At 38.9% G+C, this 25819-nt stretch overlaps 1 protein-coding gene and 1 long non-coding RNA gene across 3 annotated transcripts in view; one reads left to right on the forward strand and one right to left on the reverse strand.

Annotated features, from left to right (window-relative positions):
- Nucleotides 1-1428, reverse strand: part of LOC127506651 (uncharacterized) — a 56760-nt gene extending 55332 nt beyond the window's left edge. Inside the window, exon 1 of the long non-coding RNA XR_007928098.1 lies at nt 1320-1428. This is a non-coding gene — a long non-coding RNA (uncharacterized LOC127506651). The remainder of the gene's footprint in view (nt 1-1319) is intronic.
- On the forward strand, nt 1-25763 carry LOC127506649 (beta-1,3-galactosyl-O-glycosyl-glycoprotein beta-1,6-N-acetylglucosaminyltransferase 3-like). 2 transcript variants are annotated; one of them, XM_051883294.1, is made up of 2 exons: nt 1-721; nt 24580-25763. In XM_051883294.1, the coding sequence occupies exons 1-2, from the start codon at nt 258-260 to the stop codon at nt 25415-25417; spliced, it is 1302 nt and encodes a 433-aa protein (XP_051739254.1). In that variant the 5' UTR covers nt 1-257; the 3' UTR covers nt 25418-25763. The 2 variants fall into 2 exon arrangements, with proteins under 2 accessions (XP_051739254.1, XP_051739255.1); XM_051883295.1 differs by lacking the exon at nt 24580-25763 and having other exon boundaries at nt 140-234; nt 316-2391.
- Nucleotides 25764-25819: the final 56 nt, after the last annotated feature.

Below are 25819 nucleotides of genomic sequence, written 5' to 3' on the forward strand. Positions count from 1 at the left end.
TTTGACTGAATGCTCTTATTGACTGGAATATCAGACAATCACACTTTCCAGGAAGATGAAAGCCACACCTCTGCTGTGTAATAATTACTGTGCCTTTTTGCAGAGGTTAGCCCTTCCCCTTTGAATTATTTGCTAACTTTTTCTTCCTGCCACACTTTTCTGGTATATTAACAAGGGAGGCTGTTTTATACCTCACTCACAGAGATCTCCTCTCCTGGCAGTTCTTTATAGCAGGTTATAATCTTAAAGAAATTAACATGACATTTAACAATCAGATGATTTTGAAAATAATCTCCATCCTTTCTGTGACTACAGCCATGTCTATCCTCTTGATGAACTATCCAGAACAAAGAACAAATTGTCCTCATACGAAAAAGCCGGTCTTGAAACTCTTCCTAAAGCAGGATGTTGGAGAACTACAGGCTTGTTCTGCTATTATCCAAGGAGACGTCGACGGAGTGGACAGGGACATTTTCAGGAAGCTCCTGACCTCGAAAAAAAGAACATCTCTGCTATCCGAGTCATTCTATCTCAACGCAACCAAGGATTGTCCATCCTACATCCAAGACAGAGGGTTTCTGACGGTTTCTCTCAGTAAAGAGGAGAAAGATTTCCCTATTGCTTACTCCATGGTGATCCATGAGAAGATTGAGATGTTTGAAAGGCTCTTAAGAGCCATTTACACTCCTGACAATGTGTACTGTGTTCATGTGGACCAGAGGTCTCCTGAGATCTTTAAAGAAGCAGTTAGGGCCATTGCGTCCTGCCTGAAAAATGTGTTTGTGGCCAGCAAACTGGAGAATGTGATCTACGCCTCCTGGTCTCGAGTTCAAGCGGACATCAACTGCATGCAGGATCTGCTCAAGTCACCTGTCCAGTGGAGGTATCTGCTCAACACCTGTGGCACTGATTTCCCCATCAAAACCAATGCAGAAATAGTTGAGTCTCTAAAACACCTGAATGGAAGGAACAGTTTGGAGTCCGAGGTTGTAGAGTCCAAAAATGGGCGCTGGCAGTATCATCATACCGTTTCGAACGGTGTGTCTCGGACCGATATTAAAAAGTCACCCCCGCCAATACAGAGCCCTATGTTCGCAGGAAATGCTTACTTTGTGGTTTCAAGAGAGTTTGTGGAACACATCTTTAAAACCAAAGAGATTCAAGAATTCATGGAATGGGAGAAAGACACATACAGTCCAGATGAGCACATGTGGGCTACGTTACAGCGGATGCCTTCAGTACCAGGATCCAACCCTCCGAACAGAAAGTATGAGCAATCGGACATGAACGCAATTGCTCGTCTAGTGAAATGGAGCTACCATGAAGGGGATTTAAAGAGAGGGGCTCCCTATCCACCATGCACTGGGATGCACAGACGGGCGGTGTGTGTCTATGGAGCTGGGGACTTGAAATGGATTGTGAGGCAACACCATCTTTTGGCAAACAAGTTTGATCCAGAAGTAGATGATGTAGCAATCAAATGTATGGAGGCTTTTTTAAGGTACAAAGCTATTTATGGTCGATCATTACTAACAGTTGAAAAATCTGACATTATTTTATGATGTTTTTAATGTTTTAAAATGTTTGTAAATATTAGATATATGGATCTTTTTTATTTTTATGAAATGTGTTAATATGTAAAATAAATATATATATATATATATATATATGTTTAATACTTTCTATGCAGGTCATATTATTATGATGCTAAAAGTCAATTAAAATATAAATTAAATTATTAGTTTGGGTTTTAAAAATCATTTGTACTTTTTTGTACAGAAGCTTTCTTTGTGTTACACATAATACTTGATATAAAGATGTGATATTAATGAATTTAAATCAGAATTAAAGTATTAACAGAGAGTACAAAAAAGAAAAGATCTCACAAGCAAAGGTAAGAGATTATGTATAATTTAGATGTGTGTCTGTGACCAAATGCAAACATATAAATTCATGATAAACCAACTAATGCTTGGTAATGTATAACAAATACATTACAAATGCAAATTTATCTAAACATAGAAGAAACGATCTGAAACATAAAATTGAGTAAACACAGGATGTGGTTAATATGTGACCAGAAGAGCAGTCAACCCATGCACAGACAAAAGAATTTCTTACACCTATATAATGTCTTAAAAAACAGCTGTATAAATGTATAGATGCATATGTGTGAAGTCACAGCAAAAAAGTGTTGGGACACAGCTTTGGAAAAGAGACCCTTACAAAAAAGAAGTTTTTCAAGTGTGCTATAAGTATAAAGTATAAGTATAAATTATTATTTCAGTCTACTTTTGATGTACTTCTCAGAAATATACTTTATGTATTTCTACTGCTGTATATTTGGCAAATACTTTATTTAATTAAAACCATAATTCATTATTCTAAGTATACTTGGCTTGTAGTTGTGTTTACTCTTTTAAAGTAGCCTATTAAATACTTTTTTTCTTATACATTGTTGTAAAATATTGATTTATAAAGAAAACAGATATGTTCCTAATTCTGAGTGTGTGAATTTTTGTGTAGTCCACTGGTAGTGTACATAGGAATTTATTTAAGATCCGCTTAACTCTTTCTCCGCCATTGACAGAATTTTCCATCATTTATGACACTATGGCCTGGTTTCTCAGACAGGGTTAGATTAAGTCAGGATTAGGCCTTAGTTCAATGAGGGTATTTAAAGGATTAGTTCACTTTCAAATGAAAATTACCCAAAGTTTTACTCACCCTCAAGGTGTATATGACTTTCTTCTTTCTGATGAACACAATCGTAGAAATATTAATAAATATCCTGTGGCATCCGAGCTTTATAACGGTAGTATGCGTTACCAAACGAGTATGAGCTGAAGAAAATGTCTCCATCCACATCCATCCAATATAAACATATTCCACATGGCTCTGGAGGGTTAATAAAGGCCTTCTGAAGCGAAGTGATGCGTTTGTGTAAAAAAATATCCATATTAAACAAGTTATGAAGTAATATATCTAGCTTCTGCCAGACCGCTTTCCGTATTCAAATTATGGAAAAAACTGAACTGGCGTGGCGTCAGTTCCGTAAGTTGAAAAGCGAAGGCGTAGAACGTACAGCGTAAGCTTTTTGAAGAATACGGAAGGCAGTCTGGCGTAACTTGTTAAATATGGATATATTTTTTTTACACAAACGCATCGCTTTGCTTCAGAAGGCCTTTATTAACCCTCCAGAGCCGTGTGGAATATGTTTATGATGGATGGATGTAGATGGAGACACTTTCTTTAGCTCATACTCGGTATGGTAATGCATACTGCCATTATAAAGATCGGATGCCACAGGATATTTATTAATATTTCTATGATTGTGTTCGTCATAAAGAAGAAAGTCATATACACCTAGGATGGCTTGAGGGTGAGTAAAGCATAGGGTAATTTTCATTTGAAAGTGAACTAACCCTTTAAGTGGCTTTTATAAAAGTGCCTTAGAAGAAAAAAGACATTACTGGTGTGCATCTTGAGACAAAACAATGGCATCTTTTTATTACGCATCTTCTGAAAGAGTACAGAATCTCTGGATCAAAACACAAGAAAAGAAGAAGCAGAGACAAGCTATAGGAGCATTGCTTATGCACATGTAAAATAATGTGATCATCAAACATTAAACAGCATATAAATCAAAACCGTCAAACGTTACCGTATGAAATGTCGACCCATGAAGAAGTACAGGACTGCAAGCATTGGGGGTATTGATGGGCTCAGTCTACTCCATCTATGTTTTGATCATTGTTGTGAATCTGATGTGGACAGTATACCTATAAGTTCACTTGTAGTATAGTTGCAGTACAAACGAAATACTCATAAGTTTACTACGGTTACACTTAAAGTATACTTAATTATACTTTTATACACTAAAAAGTAGGCCAATTTAGTCCCAAGTAGTACTGAAATAGTACACTTGCAAGTATACTACTACATAAAGTATACTAAAAATATACTTGAACTTTTCTTAAGTATACTTAATAAAATTAATTTAAAGTATACTTATTTTTTGTAAGGGGATGCATGATTACCTTTGCAACTTTAAAAGCAATGATTCATCATCTATGAAATATCTCTAGAATGCATTTTATGTTAGTAATCACTGCATGCTTGTTTTTTCATCAGTCTATAAACCACGGTATGACTGTGTAACCCCTCCGGTTTTACACCCACCACTCTGAGCGGGATTCGAACCAGCATTTCCGGCATGGGAGGCCAGCTAGCGTCCTTAGCAGGCACGGCAATTCGAATCTCACTCAGAGAGGTAACAAGACCACAACCTCTAGTGTCAGTCGCTAGTGCGCCTCTTAAGGCCAGGGGAGAGAGGTTTACCCACACAACTCTTACTAGCTGGCCTCTGTTACACTCCCCCCCCCAAACCACATTCTTATCTGGGTCACGGCACCAATGTCACCACTCCGGTTCTACTAGTACCTCTCAGAGTGGGAACCAGCATTTCCAGCATGGGAGGAGGGTGCACTAACAAGGACGCTAAAGACCACAGCCTCTAGTGTCAGTCACTAGTGCGTCTCTTTTTTTTATTATGATAGGACAGTAAGCGCTTTACCAGCTGTGCTTTCTTGCCCTCTCATCTCTCAGACAGCGAGTTGACACACAAAACTGCATCCTCTTACTCATTACTCGTTTTATTTGCTCCGGATGAATATTGTTGGTATTATGGGGCTTGAATTCCGGCATGGGATTGTGCAAATTGAGATAGAAAGTGCAGTTGAGAAAGAAAACGCATGTGTAACAGTATAATGGATCCGTGTGTCAGGTCTTAAAGTGACAGCAGCCTAATATACCTGCTGCCAAATTATGAGATAATATTAAAAATATCTATATGGCAGTTTTCCCCATGGTATCATTGTCAAAATTGTGGCCAGTGAAAATGCTGAGTAGCTAGTAAATTTGGAATAACACTAGCCACAGTGGCTGTTGAGCAAAAAATTAATTTTCAAGCCCTTTAAGTCCTAGAGGTTGGGCATTTGCACACTGATTATCCTCACAGTCCCTTGCAATCTACTACTGATATGGTGGCTGACCCAAACCAAACAGCTATAGAAGTGCAGTATCTGAATGAAAACAATAGCCGCGTTTCCATCGAAATTACAAGGAACAATTTGTTCCAGGAACTTTTTTCCCCCAAGACCTGTTGCTGTCTGTGTTTCCATCGCGGTCTGAAGTACTATGCAGATTAGTCCGGTGACATAGGACTGCACACGACTTTCCAGTTCCCACTGGATTTTGTTCTCCGCACATAAGCTTAATAAAGCCTGAACATCGTCGTCGGTCCATCGGTCATAATTTTAAAACTCCATTGTTCGAATAGCCAACAACTCTTACTGCACGCACCACAGCAGACTTTTAAAAATGGTGGCTGAAATAAAATGCTGCGTGGAGTCAACCAATCAAAATGATGCATGAACTCAACCAATCAGCACGTTCAACGCCCAAGTCCCACCCCTGAAAGTTCCTGGACTTTGATAAAGTACTACCTCATGAGCAGGGACTTTCTGAGGGGGAAATTTTTTACCTGGAACTTCATTTAGACATATTTAGAGGTTCCTGTGGTCAAAACACACCAATACCCTTTTTCCACCTGCACGACCGGGTGCTAGTTCAGAGCTAGTGCTATTGCCATTTCAGAGTTGGTTCAACTGATGAGCCTTCTAAGAACCAGTTGCCTTTCCATGGGCTAGAGAGCCAGCACAGGGCCAGGTCTTACAACACTGTATACGTTTCATCTTTCACAGCAATGCTAGCGTGGGCAGCAATGCTAGCGTGGGCAGCAATGCTAGCGTGGGCAGCAATGCTAGCGCCAAACACACCAAGCTTGTTCGAGATGCATCGGCTTCTCGCAGACTGATCGGCACATGACATCAAAGCACTACGAGAGCGATCCAAAAGCACAAGGAGTCGTGTGCTCTACAAATGCTCCCACGGACCTGCGGCAATCCAATGTCACATGGCTATCGGTCCACACAGCTCCTTTGCATCTCAAACAAGCCTTCCATCAACAATGGCGGACGTTGCGTTACTGTTGATGCTCATGGCTTTGCGAAACTACATCGGCATCCAAACACTTTGTGCAGCTCGCCGTAATTTGTATAGACTGAGATTACAATCTAGCTGCTATTAGCTTGATTAGCTGCCATTTCAAAAATGGCAGTCACAAGTTTCTTGTTGGTCTCGATAAAAGGAGTACAAGTACAACCTATAAGTGCCTAGTTCCTAGGGAAAATTCCTGCAGTGGAAACGTGGCTTATGTAAAGTTTGTTACTGACCTATGTATGAAGGCTGTTATGAAGGGCTGCCATATTTTTTAACTTGATAAACATTAAAAAGTGAACTTATGCAGTAGGTTATGGAGTTGCAAATATTGAAACAAGAAAACAAGTAGTAGCAGGAAAACATTCCATATATAGATCAAACTTAGAAGCAAAACCAAAAATATGCAAAACCTCTGATAAAATCTCTTCCTTCTCAGACCAAAGAATTAATGTAAACTTCCCAGGAACTGAAACTACTACTAACAACTATCAAGCACATATCAAATATGTTTTGTTATTCTTAGAAATGTCAGCAAATCAGCATTATCTTTACAGTTATTGGTCTATATGAAAAATGAGGAAGAGCATTTAAAATGTCTACTAGAATTGTCATAACGTTTACAAGCACTACAATCTCTGAACAAATGACACACATCAGTTTAACAAAAAAGAAAAAGAAAAGGTACCTTTTTGTCCATTCTTCTTTGAATGTTCAGTCTACATCATCTTCTGTGTATCAGAATATTTCATTGTGTTATTGTGTTCATGATCAGAGGTACGTACCGCTGTAAATATGTGCGCATACACAGTGCTGGTTCATGTTGGAGCAGGAGAGTAGGCCTATGTTAAATATGTCCATAAAAACTTAAAACATGATTGTTCCGGTCTGGATCAGGGCTCTGCAGTGCGAGTATTTCGCTCGCATTTGCACCTGAAAATAACTGCGTGCGAGTGTGAAAAAACATTTAGGCGCACTGGTGCGAGTGACCCGATCGATTCTCATGAATAGAACTATAATACAATCGGAACAAAAAGCAGGGTTTCTACAGATTTCATCAAATCTAATTTAATGCTTTTTAATGCCAATTTTTTAATTTTTTAATGCCATATATATATATATATATATGCCGCTAAATGTTGATAGATGACGACATACGACAATTGGAAAATTCATCATGTCATTGTTGTATTTGCATTCTGCCAAGTGTCAGCCCTTTACATTTGTTTGCTTCTCTGCTGCTACCCTTTTGCTCACATAATATATTTTAATACAGCCAAATTCCCAATAAAATTGTTTCATCTATATATTTTTTCTGTTTTTGTTGTCAGACAATATGAAATGGTGACTGAAACGTGGCCCATTAAGATTACACACAGGGCTCGACATTAAACCTTGTCATGTGGACACACGTAAATCAGTCATTCACTTGTACGAGTAAAACAGTTGCTTGTCCGGAAAAAAATAGTTTTTTTTTGTGGTGAAAATATAAATTTGTTCTGAAGCAATATCCTTTCAGAATATTGCAGCTTTGACATATGTAAATCTGCATATTTTTGATTAATTACAACTGCATTAATTAATGTTATGGGATTGTTTTAAATACTGTTTGAAAATACAAATATGAAATGTTGGGGGGGAAATGATACTTTTAAAAATGAAACTAAACCACCAGTAGGTGGCGGCAAGTAACCGTCTTAATGAGTGGGTCATTGATTCATTCATTCAAACGATTCATTCAAATGGCTGATTCACTCAAGAATGAGGCAGTTGTTTATGAATGGGTCATTGAATCTTTGACTCAACCGATTTGTTCAAAACACTGAATCATTCAGTAATGAAAACAAGGCTGATTGTTGCGCTTTGGTACTGCTGTGATCTTTGTTTGAAACGATTTTCGCTGATAAAATAGAACAAAAACAGTCAATGTTCCTTTTAAAATGTAAGTGGCTTAATATTAACTACTTCTTAATTGAACTGTTGTATGAAATCAGTGTCACGTTTTTAATCGTGATGGTAGCCTATTTAGGAAAACAGCATTCTTGGTTGTGTGGTTTTGCTTACCAGTATCAAGGTATAAAAACTCTACATTTTGAATTTTTCCTGCAGTATGTTTAACTGACTTTCTTTTTTGTGTGTGCTTCGCTCATGTTTCCATTGCTCCTCGAGATGGTGCGCGAGCCTCAACAGCGCAACTTTGTTATCATCAGTACATTATACAGCCTTTTATTATCCACATCATACTCAAGTTTTGGTGATTCCCAAGTTGCTGGGGTTTTTTTGTTTGGTTTTTTTTGTTTGTTTTTTGGTATTGACGTTTTAATCAGGTCCTTGTCCGGTCGGGAAAGTAAAGTTCGAGCCCTGACATGTTAAAACAGCACTAAAATCCTGATTTATAATCGAGACGTTGTCTGACAAAATCACCATACACATAAGATAAAGACATTTGCTGTGATTTTGGCTATAAGTACACATAAAATGATCACTCAGGTTAGAAGCAATAGTATCTATTTTATTTGTTCTCTGACAGAGCGCACATCCTCATCTGAATGCGCTGCTGAACCAGAGGTGCGCCTGCGGCAGGAAAGCAAGATCTCACGCTTGTGCAGCAGTACCGGTGGATCTCAGAAGCTAGATCAGGTTAACAAATCGCTATATTCGTCACAACACACTTTCTGGCAACACTGATGCAGCCTTCTGTCTACAGATCCCAGTGCGCTGCTGTCCAAAACAGCGTTATGGCAATTTTGCACCAGCCGGAGGCAATTACCAAACTGGTTCTGTGTGTGTATCACACCAATGTACATATTTTGCAACAGCAAATCAAAGTTATTAATTATTTAGGCTTTATTCAAAATAAACTGGTAGTATTATTTTTCTTCAAAACTATCTAAAAAAAATGTAATGCCTGTAGAAATAAAATGTAATGCTTTTTAATGCCATTTAAGGCCTTAATTTTCGCAAAATCCATTTAATGACTTTTAATGCTTTTTAATGCCCCGCGGATACCCTGTACAAGATGTAAAATAAGTCTCTGTTGTCCCCAGAGTGTGTATGTTAAGTTTTAGCTCAAAATACCCCACAGATAATTTTTTATAGCATGTTAAAATTGCCACTTTTTGTGGTTGACCAAAAAAGCGCCGTTTCAGTGTGGGCCCTTTAAATGCAAATGAGCTGCTGCACTTGGCCTAAAAGAGGGCGGAGCTTCAAGAGCTGATTCTCCGGTGACAGGGTTCAGTCAGGACGCACTGTAATGTCAGAAACTGCGAATATATGCTGCATGGAGATAGAACAGGTATCATTTAGTTTAATTACGGTTATAACTTATATTGTCTTCTTGTTTTTATCCACTATATTACTACAAGCCTGTTGTACTGTCCAAATGATGGACAAAACTTTACAGATGAGTTTTATGATGTTTATTGTACTTCACACAAAATAAGAAGCATCCGTTTTTACTCTGGAAAATCACTGTAAGAGCTTAATAAAAAAACAGTGCAAGTGTGCATTAAAATATTATCCATAAACTATCTCTCTTTCCCTTGCATTATCATCAACATACATAGCGAAGTACACAGAAACACTCGTTACAACTAACAGTAAACAAATATATAAAGACCTTATGTCTTTTTGGGTGGTGCTTAATAAACTGGTAAACTTTATTTCCGTAAATCAACTCCGATGAACTGTAATCAAGTACTCTCACCTTCATTACTGCCGTATCCAGTATCACTCTGGAGACTGTAATTACAGCTTAAGCTGGATCACGAACAGTTTGTACTTGTATATCCTTGAGTAGCACATTTTTAGCACAACCTCTGTTTTGTATTGTCCCTTTGTATTGATATTCGTTCACAAAGCAACGAATTTGGGTAGAATTGAGGGAGCATTTTCTTGGAAAACAAAATTAATCCACCTCGTCTTCAGCGGCTCAGATTTCAGGTGTAAATGGAGAGAGCTATGTGGATTAATCCATCCAGCTATAGAACACCTAAAACGCTTGGGAGACATTCTCGTCAGTGCAGCAATGGCGGACTGAACAACTCGCTGTGAACTCGCTCAGGGTGGTTCTATGTTAAAACGGCAGTGTCAGTCAACATTCGTGGGCGGGGCCTGTGGCTAATGTGACGTCACACTGCCAGGGATCTGGAAACGGCTTGTTCTGAGACACTGCTTATGATATATGGGGATTTAAAAAAAAAGGAGTGGTTGGATTTTTATCATTATAGGGTGGTTGTGTAGGCTATACACACTGCCAACATACATTTATGTCCAAACACCATGCAAAAGTGAATTTTGCATAATAGGTCGCCTTTAACAAACAATTATTGGCCGATACCGATATTTGTCATTTCCTCTCTTATTTGAAATTTTCATCAAAATAGATAGTATTTTGATCATGTTTTAAATAAGCAAAGTTCAAAAACACCTGCATTAAAATATACTAGCAGGTTTATTGCTGCATCATCAAATAATTTTTAATGAACATGGATTGGATCCATTTAACATTCAGCAGGCCTACATAAAGACAACAGAACAAAGATACATATGAAATAAACAGTGTTTTTTTTAGGTAGGTTTAATCATTTTCAGGTACAGAAATAAAGTAAACAAATGTAAAATAACACTGCATATTCTTCACTGTATAAATTATATACATATTAATCCTTTATTGTAACAGACTTTATTGTAATTAATCTTCTAATTTGTTTTTGTATACATTTTAATATGTTTTGTAAGTGTAAATATGTATTAGATCTCCACTATCTCCTTTACTAAGGCTGGACTCTTATTTTGACGGGTTTTCTCGTCTACGGAGCTATACAGGTAATGAACAGCACACAGTTCTTCTGAGATATTTTGCAGATTTAAAGTTTGTCCGTTTATTAAGCACCCCCCGAAAAGGCATAAGATCTGTATGTATTTATTTACTGTTAGTTGTAATAAGTGTTTTGAGTAATTCACTGTATGTTGATGATAATGCAATGGAGAGAGAGAGTTTAATGCGCACTTCTTCTGCTCTGTATTGTTTAGCTTTTGTGGTGATTTTTTTTGGAGTAAAAACATCTCAGGTTACATATGTAACCATGGTTCCCTGAGAACAGGGAACGAGACACTGTGTTTGAATATGCTATGGGGAACACCATCACGTGAACCGGTGTCTGAAAGCAATTGTCAAATCCTACCAATCCTATTGGCCGGCTACAGCCTATGACGTCATCATAGCGCGACCCGGAAGTATATAAGGGGCGCCTAGAGAACCAGTCAGTGCCTTATCGTCTAAAGGGACTGTTCAGCAGGCAGCCCCGATGCATGGCTGGGAAACGCAGTGTCTCGTTCCCTGTTCTCAGGGAACCATGGTTACATACGTAACCTGAGACGTTCCCTTTCGAAAGGGAACTCTACACTGCGTTTGAATACGCTATGGGGAACGAAATACCCATGCCGCCATGCTGAGGGGAGTGCATGTCAAAAGGCTAGACAAACGTCAAAACTAGTAGCTTCCACTGAAGTGCTAGAACCACTCCCCCTATGGGTCACACATAGGCTGTCAGTGACAGCATTACCTATGGCCAACAGCTCAAGCTATAGGCCTCAAAGAGGCCTTCCACAGAAGGCCTACCAAGGCCGCTCAAAGGCTTCTGGAACCTGCTCCTTACGAAAAGAGGGTACCTTTAAGGGTACCCGAGGGAACCCTAGCCAGTCACTTGTCAGGGGAACGTACTCGACCCTGATTGCCACCAGGGAGGCCTGACCTGGTCTACTTTACAGAAACCTAGTCTTGGCCAGCAACCTGTCTGGTCACAGAGTCTCCAATCACATTTCTTCAGGGAAGATATCCAGTAAGAGTGACTGCAAAAGAGGCAGTAACTAACTCAGACCGGAGCGTAGAGACGGGCATCCCGGAAAGCAGGACTCAGCTTAGCACTTTTTACCCTTACTAATGAGGGGAGTAAAACTCTGCTCAATACTAGGATCTACTCAGTGCGTGATTATTTGCACTGAGGAGGCTGTGCACTCCAAAGGAACCCAACAAGGGGAGTACATAAAACAGCCTGGGGGCTGATCCTCAATAGGGAGGTCTCAGAGAAGCCTTCAACCACTGACCAGCTTAGGGAGCTAAGTACCATACAGAACAACCCTCAAACGAGGGGAGTACAGAGCTCGACCTAACAGATAAACCGTACTGTAGGCACAAAATCATGGAGGCCCAAGAGGGGGCCTGCCACATGACACAAATTCTACATGTGTAGAAATATATCACAGCAGCCTTGCTAAAGGCCAGCATGCACTAGTCTGCTTAGAGAACACCCAGAAATGGGAGGAGGAAGCTTAAAGGGAGGCCTGTGAAGGCCACACACCAGAACAGCTTGCTTGCTGATAAGCAAATCCAGCAGACTAGACTGAGGGTGCCCACATAACAGTCTACCTAACACAATCCGACGAGCAGTGCACTCAGTAAAAAACACTTTTTACTCTTTAATGCAAGAGGAGTACCACATACGCCAACACGTCCTGCAGGAGGCCCAAAAAAGGGCCTATGACTTCCAGACACGTGGCATCAGCTCACGGCAGTGTTCTAAGCTCTAAGGGAGCCAAGTAGAAAAAACAAACTTATCAAGTGAGGTTAACTAGCTTAATTCAACCTGAGCCAACATACCACCAGGTTATGTACTCGGTAAAAACACCTTTTTACTCTTAAAGCAAGAGGAGTACAAACCTACGCCATCATGCTCTGAAGGAAGCCCAAACGGGGCCTACAACTCAAAATGACACGTGGCGTCACTTCTAGTGGCAATTACTAGGCTCTCATGGAGCCACACATAGACCCTAGTGAAAAAAATAGTATACTTAAGCACAATTTATTTGTATGTACTTTAGTATAACTAAATGTACTTGTGGCATGCTATAAATTAGTATACTTAAAGTCTGCTAAATTGGAACAACTAATTTTGTACTAAATGTATTTTAGTTGTCCAAAAGCAGTGCTGAAGTTCAACTAAAGTTGTATTAAATATACTTGTTTGTGCTAAAGTTGAACTATTCCAAGTATACTTAAGTACACTTTAAATATACTCTTGTATTTAAGTTTTGAAATGCAGGATTCACTCAGCATAAACTTTAAATGTATTTTGGTGACATTAGAATTGCAATTCAATTATATTGTAAGAGTGTTGAACATACATTAATATTATACTGATAAACTTTTCGTGACTTTAAAACACATTGCAATGGCATTCCAAGTTAACTTGTAGTGTGCTAATGGCATCATTATAGTGTGCTTCAAATAGGCTACAATAAAGTAATCTTTATAAATAAAGTTACAGCTTTAGAATACGCCTTTTACAGACAGCCCCAGTATACCAGTAACTTACTTATCCAGTGAACATCAGTGAGACAATGGGAACCAGTACGGGCTGGAATCGAACCCGGGTCACGCGGACCGCTGTCGCACAAGAGCACTCGGCTTACCTGTTACAAGTACAGCTACAAGCGCACAGACATTATTAATGACAACTATTAATGACAGCACAAATTATATGGATTAAAAAAAACTGTGAATCACTGACAAAATTATTAATATAGACACAGTAAGTGGTGCGTGAAAATAAATGTGAAACGGCCTGTTGCTATACAACACGAACGTGCATTAAACTTTAAACTGTTTAAGAAATAAAACCATTAGATGTAACATTAAATATCAAGAATGTTTTGCTTCCACTTTACCTGACATTATCTGTCATTAACGCAACATGAAGCAATTGCATAAACCGGCACATAAGTTTTATTCTTGTGCACGCACTAAAACACAGACAGTTCCGTTCATTGGTGGAAAAATGTGAACATGCAGAACTGCTTGTGTTTCCGTGTGTGCGGATGAAATATAATCATCCGTAACATTTCTCTGCCGATTGTCTCTGCATGCTTCAACTCTCAATGCACCACAACTGCTCCTGACAAAAACACAATTAAATGATTTGGCGGTCTTGCATTAAGCTGCGGATTTATATGTGACACATAAATTAAAATGATTTCCTTTTAATGCAGTAAACATTTCTGGATTTATTTGACATTTTAACTTTCTGCGTTTTTTTTTTTTTTTTGCTCAGGATCAGTTTAATAATTAATTTAATAATTCATAATATTTTGACAGCCCAAAGGGCTGCAGTCCATATTTCAAAATGCAAATAAGGGCCATTAAAGTAGCATTGATGGGAAAAGTGTATTACAGTAGGTGCACTGAAGTGCAATAGGAATACACAAATGTAATAAAACTTCTGATCAGGTACGTGAATTTCTTTCACCAATTCAAACTGACTATATGTTGTTTTCTTTATTTGTCATAATTACAAATATTTACTTATGTAACTACTTTCTATATGTATGTATATCTGTTTGCAACCATGCAAAATTGTGAAAAGTGCTATTGAATTAAATTAAACAATAGCCTACCTGATATTCAAAGTGTGAGCAAATTATTTAAAAAGGTAAAGGTCATAATTATAAAACTTACTTATGCAACTCAAAACACATTTCCTGTAAACTTTTATCTAGGCCAATACTATTTTTTATACTAAGCAAGTAGAACTCAAATACTGTTCATTGAATTGGACATTTAATCATAACAGGTCAACATAGTATTCAACAAAAATAAATTACTTAAGTACTTAAAAATGTAACAAATGAAATCATTTATTTGCAAATTTCTCATGGTTATGTCTGAGCTGTAGGCAAAAGTTGGGTTTGAAAATTCTGCCCTTACAGCCAGTTAGCAGAAACAAACTAGATGTTTCAGTTCACGCCTCATGGTTTCTGTGGTTTGCACAAAAAGCAAGTCTCATATAAAAAATTATATAGCATCATCTAAAAATAATTTGATCATTTTTGGATTTGAAATACATGGTGAGACTTTCTAGACTCTAAAGTTTCCTTCTGACAAATGTGCCAAAGTCTGCAACACAGATTCCCAATAGTGTGCACTCCAGTGAGTTTGGTTGTTTAGCAAAAGTACAGCAAAACCAATTGTTGGTGAGTGTGATGGCATTGGCTTTATGACGTGTTCAAAACATATCAATCATTGTGGTTCAACCGATGGTAGGACGTTGGGGCAGGCCAATGGGGGTCAAGGTTTAGCTTCAGCAGTTAAGAGTGTTTTCAAGTCATGTCAGAAAGAAAGTATTTAAAATGCACATGAACATCAGCACAACTCATAATTATGAGTTTAGGTAGCTCTGGACTTTCTTAAGAGTTTCCGAGTTAAGTACGTGACGGTGAGAAAACATGTCAGAGGCAATGGATGCAGAGTCTGCCCTAGTGAAAAAACCCTACCAAAATGTATTTAAAATAAGGCCTACATTCCTTTCACACTAACTAAAAACCCATTAATATACAGTAGTCAACATTTGAAGTGGATCAAAAAAGTTAATCAAAGTTGTCCTTGGAAGGAGGTTTTAGGACAACTTTGATGAAGAGTTTTGATCCGCTTCAAATGTTGACTATTTACTGACATAAATATTTTAATTAAACTTTATTTGCAGTTCTTTACTGCACAATGCATATTTCTAAATATTAAGCCTAAAATGTTTAATATCACTATTGAATGCAAGATATATATACTTGTACTAAAGTATACTTGCAATAGTTCCACTTTAGCACAATCAAATATACTTAAGTATATCTTTAGTTGGACCTCAACACAAAAATACTTGTTCCAGTTTAGCAGACTTTAAGTATACCAATTTAGTATACTAAAAGTACAATTGCAAGGTATTTATATTAAGTACATACAAATGTAAATGCAATTGTAGTACACTTAGCATAAAATAAATGTATTTCAAACATATTTTAGTATATTTATTTTTTACTAGGGGAACCAAACTAATTAGTGAGGTTAACTATTAGCTCAGCCTGAGCTTAATATCAAACAACACATTCCAACAGGCAATGTACTCAGTAAAGCACTTAACACTCTTAAAGCAAGAGGAGTACAAAAAACTCCGCCAACATGTTCCAAAAAGGAGGCCCAGTTTGGGCCTGCTACTCCAGGAGACACGGGCATCAGCCAGTGGCAGTGTGAACACCCACAACAAGCCTGTGCCAACATGTTCTTAGAGGAGGCCCAAACCGGGGCCTGCGACTCCAGAAGACACGTGGCGTCAGCTAGTGGCATCTGTCTGAGCTCTAAGGGAGCCTAATCTGAGAACCAAACAGTAAAGTGAGGTTACCTAGCTAAACTCAACCTGAGCGTAAATCTACACATTCCAACAGGCAATGTACTCCGTAACAATACTGTAAACCCTGAAGTAGGGGAGTACAAAGAAATATGCTATCGTGCTCTGAAGGAGACCCAAAACCAGCCTACTACCTCAACAGACATGGACATAAACCTGTGGCAGTGTCTAAATTCTAAGTGAGCGAAACTCTGACCAAAAACATCCACCAACAAGAGCTTGTGACACTTACAAGCTACAGTGCTTAGAAAGAGAACTAGAACTTAAAGCATAAAAGTGATGCTTTGCCTTCATTCATGCCATCCTGAACACAAGGATGGATGCCTTATACCAACCAGAAGTTTGCACATCTGTACTGAACCCTAGGGAACGGGAGCTGGATAAAGCTGACACCGTTACACTCAAACTTAAATGTTAATTCAAAGGGTTCAAGGGGAAGGCAAACACAGTATGAATGAAAATTCTAGACAAGTGGGGCCTACGCAACACTAGCATTCTCTTATCCGCCTAAAGATAAGGGGCCTACCACCTGAGACAACGGCACCAGGGAGGCTAATGATAGCCTGCTACCTTAGCTGCTATCTATCTTGCATCTACACTACAAGGGGTAAAGGGCTTTTTGGCCTGACAACTCAGAAAGAGGAGGCCAGAACTAGGAAACTATACAACCTAACAAGGGAAGTAAAGATACAAGAGGGAATGCAAAGCAAACACCTAACCCTAGTTCTTAGCCTAGGCCAGCTAAGCTGTGAGCCCATAGGGCCACACATAATCATAGATCTGCCTGGGACTAAAACTCAGCCTACAAACTCATGAGAGAAAAGGCTACTCTAAACTCTAAATTAAGAGCTCAAAGGAGCAAAGCTCAACCCAAGCCAACAATGTCAGGCGGCCCAGGAGGCCGACACTAGACATAGATCTAACTGAAGTGAAGAGTGCTAACCTCAAAACAACTCTAGCTATAACCAGAGGAGAAGCTACTCTACCAATGGTGACTGTAAAGGCAGCCATTCTGTTTGCCAAGCCAAAACAATCGTTCAAGCCAACATAATTTTCCTCTCTACACGCCCAGGAAAACCCATACAGGAAAACTTAAGGTCAGAAATACTATAATGTAAATATAGACCAGCTTACCTTCCTGCGGCTCGAAGACCAAAGACTCCTATTGTATAAGGGATGGAATCTAGGGTCCTTTAAGCCTAAAGGAGCCTTTTTACTATCAAGCCAGAAGGTGGGCCATCAGAATCATATTCATCATGGGCCTTGTCCTCAGCCTGACTGTAAGGAAGCCTGAGCATGTAACATAAAAATTCCATGACCAGGAGGTGGAAGAAGAGAGGGTAGAAGAGAACTACCCTCGCAGAGAGGAAATCAATCACTGACGCTGCTGGCGTCTGTGGTTGATTACCTCCTTCAGGTCCTGTTTCTTCTTCCTAGAGTCCCGCCTTCTCTGGGACTTACTCCGAGGAGGAGGAGGAGGTGCCGAGAGGCAACACTGGACCTCTGGCCCTGTGTCCGATCCTCGAATCGGGACGGGCCAGGACCTCCTGTCTGTCTGGGCCCAGGATCGGATCTGAGTGGTATGCAGTTCTTGAACGCCACCGAGCGCGCCTTCGCCTCTCTGAACTTTCCCACCACCGCCTCGACGGAGGTACCAAAAAGTTTAGAGGGCGAAACCGGTGCATCGAGGAGAAAGCCCTTTTCTTTCTCCCCGATGTCAGCCAGGTTCAACCACAGGTGTCTCTCCGTGGCCACCATCACTGCCATCAATCTCCCAATCGAAGCAGCGGTTTGCTTAGTGGCCCAGAGAGCCAAGTCTGTGGTGCGGCACAGCTCTTCTACCGCCTCAGGGGACAGACCCTGCCCCTGATCCAGATCCTTCAGCAAGTCAGCTTGGTAGGCCTGTAACACCGCCATGGTGTGTAAGGCCGCACCAGCCTGACCCGCTGGCGCATATGCCCTGCCATTCAAGCCAGAGGTCACTTTAAGGGGCTTAGAAGGCAGCACCAGAGCTTTCAGTGTCGGGGCCTGCCCAGTGACGAGATAGTTCACAAACGTCTCGTCAATAGGGGGCATCGACACATACCCATGCTGGCTCAATCCCTCCACATCAGCGAAATTCGCCCGCTGATACAGATGAATATGAGCCGAATATGGGTTCTTCCATGCCTTCTCGATCTCCACATGAAGATCAGGAAGGAATGGAAGGCTCACAGGGGCTGCTTTGTTATGGCCAGAAAGGAACCGCTCGTCAAGCCGTCCGCGTGCGGCCCCTCTCTTAACGCGCTCCCATGGCAGCTACAGTCTGCCAGAAGCACGTTCCATAACTTCAAGCAGCTCCGCATACGCAGGGCAGGGAGGCTTTGAAGTTTCAGCAGGCTCACCTGCTTCCTCTTCAACAGCTATCTCCTGCTCTTTAGGGCTTTCAGCCAGAAGAGCACTCGCTGCTGGATCTGACGATTTATATTTATCAATATAAAATTATATAATGACCAAATACAACCAGAAACAAATGTTCAGTCAACCTGTGAAAGTTCATTCCCCGAGACCTGTTTTCAATTGTGCAGCGATTTGTACAGCCCCAAGCAGCACACAAAGCAGGCATTTTTCTCAATTCCAGTTATGAGCGTTATGGGAACGTTGCCCCGCACAATATGGCGGCGCTGTTGACGTACGGTCCAGCGGCCAATAGGGCGTCTAGTGTTTATTATGATGTCTATGTTCTAGCAGACCAATCACAGCGCTTGCAGTCCGTGTAGAATTGACGCGTTGTTACATTTTTGAAGAGGTGCAAGTCAGGCTACGCATGGTACACACAGCCTACGCCGTAGCTACGGCGTACACTCGACGCAGAAGTATAAATCAGCCTTAAGACACCAACCTCAGTTTACTATCATTAATTGAGTATTGTGAAACAAAAAAATGGTGTCATGATATTCATGAGCAGCATGCAGTCACCAACAGCTGGTGACACTCGCCAACAATACCCGTTTCATCGATATGCTATTCCTGGTAAGAATTTTATTTTAATTTTATCAAATGCATTATGTTTTCAGATAGATACAAAAATAGATGTAGGTGTATCTTTATCCCAATCATCTCAATGATAAAATGGGTCTCAGTCAACCTGAATTCACCCTATAGATTCCAAATTATAGTATGGTGGATGTTAAAAATAATCTATTGATACTTCTGTAATTTTATTTCTTTTTGTATTAATCTGAGATTTTAAATACTCATTATGAGGTTCTCTCGAAATAACGCACATTCTGCTATTCAATACACATTAGCTAGATGCAGAGTTTGGAAAATTGTTTGATGAAAAGGGCAAGACGTAATTCTGAAAATGGGAATACTAAAAGCCGGATTGTGGCTTTGGAGAAAGAGAATGTAACCTCCTAATTTACTGTTCGATCATCTTACAAACTGTAACAATAGTGAGTAATAATTAACTGCTTAAGTGCGTTATTGATCAGTTTTTACTTAAAGGGATAGCCTAATTCACCCAAAAGTGAAAATTATCCCATGATTTCCTCACCTTCAAGGTGCACCTTGATGCAATGTAGGAGTAGCGTAAGCTTTGACGCCTCTTGCTGTTCAAACAAATAGGGCTGGGCAACAAACTCAAGCTCCTCTTCTCTTGTATCGAAATCCTCCGACATTTCTCTTCAAAAATTCTCGTTTTATACTTTATACTAATTCGTGACCGGTGTTTTATTTTGCTCTCTCCTCTGCGCTTCTGCGTTCGTCAATACTTCATGCGTCATTTCAGAGTTCACTCTTTCGCCGTAAATCGATGCGTACGGCCGTCTGTCGGAAGCTAGTTATTTTAGTTTTTAAAGTTTTAAATATGGATATTTTTCGTACACAAACGCATCGCTTTGATTCAGAAGGCCTTTATTAACCCCCCGGAGCCATGTGGTTATCTTTTATGATGGATGGTTGCACTTTTTTGGGCTTCAAAATCTCATACTCTATGCCATTATAAAGGTTGGAAGAGCCAGGACATTATTTAATATAACTCTGATTGTATTTGCCTGAAAGAAGAAAGTCATATACACCTAGGATGGCTTATGGGTGAGGAAATCATGGGGTAATTTTCATTTTTGGGTGAATGAACCCTTTAACCCTTGAGCTGAGAGCGTTAAAGATGGAGGTTTTTTTTTTTTTTTTCCCCAAAAAAATGACACATTTTCTTAACCTTCCTAGTCACCCCAAGGGGCCAGCAACCACAGCTAGTCTGTATTGGAAACCTGACCAGTGAGGCCCGCCAGTTTGTCATTGTTGCTAAAATGACAAAGTTGCATTTCATTGGAAGAAAAGAGCCTAACCTGTGCCTTGGATAAATTGTTCAAGCTCTGCTGTTATCCCATATATGAAAAGTCAGTTGTATGTTGTTGTTGTTTTAAGGACTGTTAAAGTTATTATTTTGATGATTAATTTTAGGCTACTCATATGGTGTGGAAAAGATGGCACAGTACAGAAATTCCTTCTGGTCTGCCAGAATCCCGAGTGATATTTAGTTTTTTGGATGATCAGATCTACATTAATCCAAGATACCAAGTTATGAAGTGACTGAAATGATGTAAAGGGTTATCTGAAAAGAACTGTTTCTGCAGTTTGAGTTTTGTTTTTTATTTTTAATATGACAGTTGATGTGTTGAACTCAAAAATTGTTTACTTTGTGTTTTATTGTCTAAACTATTTTGTGCAAAAACACAGCACATTTTAGGTGTAAGAATTGAACACAGTCTGAGTCAGTTTTAACACATTCTTTCTAACAGTGTAACATAAACTGAAGGTGTCAAATTTTAAGTGGTTAACCCGGATAGACCCTGCTTGTAGATGCCTTAAGCACTCTATTAGAAAAGCTATTTTTTGCTACTGACAGCCATTCAAAAGTAACCGTGTGTTGTGTCTGACTTACTTTTACAAAGAGCATATTCATTTATACATTTTCAATATATCATAGTAGACGTTTACCAGTACTCAACTTTGTGTTGAGAGATCTTAAAAGCATGAAATGGATCTCTATGCTGCCTTTCATGTCAAGGCTCGTTTATTTTGGTGCCATGAGCCAATCACCGTCATCACGTTTTTTTTTTTTTTTTTTTAATTATTATTATTATTGCTTCTGCATAATGACTAATCACAGCCGAATTGATAGTCTCAAAGTTGTGTTGTAGGGTTCTGTGTTAACCGAGCAACCACAACTAACCGCCATGCACTGAAGTAATTACAAAGCTGATAAGCTGATTTTTGGTGACCTCTGCTGGAGACTCCTTTAAATAGACTCTAATTTAATAGACTAGAACTGTATGAGAAAATAGTGCCATGTAGAACAAACTCTTCTACAGAATGGTTTTATGAAGCTACTTTTTACCAAACCTAATGTGGATTCTCAAAGCAGATAGTCTGTAACTTCCTAAAACAGCAATGGCAGTTGGCCAACCCAAGGCTGGCATTAAGTGGTAAGTCCTTAGAACAGACTGTAGGTATAAAATAATGAAAGAATGTTTATTTTTTACTCACCAGTATCTTTCTTTCTTCAGTGAAACACAAAAGACGTTAAGCAGCTTTTTCGTGCAATACAAGAGCATGGTGATTTAAACGCCAAGCACGAGAAAAAAAAGAAAAAGTATCAATTTCTACAAGTATCACAAAAGTAGTGAATACAACTGGTATGTAATGTTCCAAGTATTCTGAAGCCATGTGAATGATTTGTGAGAGGTATACCTCGAGTCGTTTTTCACTGGAAGTTATGTCTGCCGTTGCCTTGAAATATCCATTGAAAAATGGCGCCTTTAGTTCTCGCAGGTCACGTGACCAATGATCGCAACCGCGTGTTATATTTCTTTCGGAGCACTGTGGCCAAAATTAGGCACCTATATATCCTAGCTATTTCTTGTGTATATGGCATACTAGTACCAGGGAAGAAGGGAAGGTTCGAAAATTTACGAAAACACAAATATGTAAATAAAAAAATAGGCCTAATTATAATAATTTTACTTTGCTTGATTTGTTGTTTCTTTATTATGGTAGGTTTTGTGTGCTATCAAATTTAAATTGGGCAAATGATGATATAAAATTATATTTTATAAATGCCAGATTGAGGCAAGTTGATACGTTTTAAAGTAAATAAAAAAAATTAAAAAAAATTATACACTTTATTAATTACATTATTTGTTGGCCAAAAGGTAGATTTTTTTATAATCTTTATTTTGTGGTTTTGTTAATTATTTTGTGCTTCATAATTATTTTTTTGACTTTGTTTACATTTTGCCCATAAGCATATTAAAGCATGTTCAATGATAATGGATTTCTTTGTAACAAGTTACCCCATGTAATATGCTAAAAACATGCCCAACTGTTTGGGCATATATATGGTAGGAAGGGTTTGAAATTAACATCCGCCAAATGCTGGTAAAAATCAGCTGTGGCGGGTAACGCTGTCAAATCACTAGCCAATTTGGCGGGTTACTTATTACGTTTACTCACTTTGCTGGGGAAGTTCGTGTTAGCCAAATCTGCGAGTCATCATGATATATTAAATACAGCGCATTGCGCAGAATCTGCGCATATCTGGCTTACTTGAACATACACGTCACTAGGCAACAAATAACGGCGTGCCTCTTCATTTGCATTGAAGCAATAGTGAAGATTAAAAAGAAGCATAATAATGTGGCGATACATTTGGTTAACAGAAAAGACATAATTTTCCAATATCCTACAAAATAAGCAGACCCTGGCTTATCCTGAAACCGCAGTTTGTTTTTTCCGCGTGGTGTTTGGTGTTCTTTGTAGGGGACAGCAGGGGCGAAAGTACCATTTTTCAGAAAAACTTAATTTTAAAAGATAATGTTTTAGACAGAGATATAACGTTATTTTTGCTGTGGTCAATAACTCACAAGTGTGGTCTATCAATACCAGGTGGTATTTAGTACAAAACGACTTCAAGCATAATTTTACTATGAAGTTGCACATTGTTACTTTTGACCCCGTCTGTTGGGACGAAAGTAACAATACAAGCTAGATTTTTTGTGTTACTCTTGTTTTTATTAAATATAACCGGATTATGACCTTGTTACTATGTAACTGCAAACACATTTTTTCCTTTATCTTTGAAAAAACATGTACATTTTACTGTATTGATCTGTCCACCTAAAACAAATTTTTGGTGAAAAGGATGAGGAGATGGCTGGATGACAGGATTTTGTTTGAATAAGAAAGGAATGTATGAAATCCAGATTTTATTTTGTGTGTGTATATATATATATATATATATATATAAAATATAAAAGCTGTGATGTAGTTAATCTGGTTTATTTATTTATTTATTGGCTAGTAGAAGTTCTGAATGGCCAGTAACTTAAAATTTTAGTAGCCAAATCGGCCGGTGAGTGAAAAAGTTAATTTTAAACCCTGATGGTAGTCTATTTTTTAAAAGCTTTTTGTAGCTTGTGTGTCTCTATACATAAATGTACTTCACATCTTCACTAAATCGCTTGTATCCATTAGTATTCTTTATCTTCATTTATACAACCTGCACTTGACTGTACAGACAACATCTTTATAAGCATGTTTTTGCCTCTAAATATAGTTAAGACGAAAGGAAATGTCACTTAATTTTCCCCACAGAAATGAATTTGTGGCTGGTAACCAGGGCTTTCCCCATGGATGAACGATCCCTACCTTGCCTACTGTTTCCACCTGCCTTAGCTATTGCCGCATCTCTGTGGTATATGAACCTGAGAGGCTTTTTTCATACCTTAGTTGCACAGCGGCAGTAGTTTCTGGAAGGTCTGGTATAAAAATGATAAAGAATTGAAATGGCATTTAAAAATCATAGGATTCTAAAAATAATTTCGATTTTTTCACTGAGCACAACACTGTCCCTCTATCTGCTGAACTACATAAGGACGAATTACCCTTCTCATGGCAAACTGGAATTGAATCACTTCCTAAAGCAGGATATTGGAGAACTACAGGCTTGTTCTGCTATTATCCGAGGAGACATGGACGGAGTGGACAAGGACATTTTCAGGAATTTCTTGGCCTCAAAAAAAAGAACATCCCTGCTATCCGAGTCATTCTATCTCAATGCAACCAAGGACTGTCAATCCTATATCCGAGACAGAGGGTTTCTGATGATTTCTCTCAGTAAAGAGGAGAAAGATTTTCATATTGCTTACTCCATGGTGATCCATGAGAAGATTGAGATGTTTGAAAGGCTCTTAAGAGCCATTTACACTCCTGACAATGTGTACTGTGTTCATGTGGATCAGAGGTCTCCTGAGATCTTTAAAGAAGCAGTTAGGGCCATTGCGTCCTGCCTGACAAATGTGTTTGTGGCCAGCAAACTGGAGAATGTGATCTACGCCTCCTGGTCTCGAGTTCAAGCGGACATCAACTGCATGCAGGATCTGCTCAAGTCACCTGTCCAGTGGAGGTATCTGCTCAACACCTGTGGCACTGATTTTCCCATTAAAACCAATGCAGAAATAGTTGAGTCTCTAAAACACCTGAATGGAAGGAACAGTATGGAGTCCGAGGTCGTAGAGTCCAAAAACGGGCGCTGGCAGTATCATCACAATGTTACAAACGTTGTGACTCGGACCGATGTTAAAAAGTCACCCCCGCCAATACAGAGCCCTATGTTCTCAGGAAATGCTTACTTTGTGGTTTCAAGAGAGTTTGTGGAACACATCTTTAAAACCAAAGAGATTCAAGAATTCATGGAATGGGAGAAAGACACATACAGTCCAGATGAGCACATGTGGGCTACGTTACAGCGGATGCCTTCAGTACCAGGATCCAACCCTCCAAACAGAAAGTTCGACCAATCGGACATGAACGCAATTGCTCATCTAGTGAAATGGAGCTACCATGAAGGAGATTTAAAGAAAGGGGCTCCCTATCCACCATGCACTGGGATGCACAGACGGGCGGTGTGTGTCTATGGAGCTGGGGACTTGAAATGGATTGTGAGGCAACACCATCTTTTGGCAAACAAGTTTGATCCAGAAGTAAATGATGTAGCAATCAGATGTATGGAGGCTTTTTTAAGGTACAAAGCTATTTATGGTCGATCATTACTAACAGTTGATAAATCTGACATTATTTAATAATGCCAGTACAGTAGTGATTTTTCCATTTTTTTTTTCTTTAAATACTGTCAGTATGATTTTTTTATTTAAATAATCATAAATGTTTATTTAGTTTTTTAACTCTATACCTTATTGAGAAGATACAAATTGATCTATGCTACTACTACTATATATTGTAAATGTATTAAATATTTTTATATTACATAAAATGGTCTAAATGTGTCATTCTATCCATATATATATATATATATATACACCATTTACAGATATCAACTGTAAATGTAAACATTTCTGGCCTGAATCTTCGACATTACAAAGTTGGTACTCTGGAATATGAAGGACAAGCAAATATAATTTGCACAGTTTTCTATTTTGTTCTAAAGGAGCTCATAATAGAAGTACAGATACCACTGTGTATAA

This window comes from Ctenopharyngodon idella, chromosome 24 (genome assembly GCF_019924925.1).
Source record: "Ctenopharyngodon idella isolate HZGC_01 chromosome 24, HZGC01, whole genome shotgun sequence".
Lineage (NCBI taxonomy): Eukaryota > Metazoa > Chordata > Actinopteri > Cypriniformes > Xenocyprididae > Ctenopharyngodon > Ctenopharyngodon idella.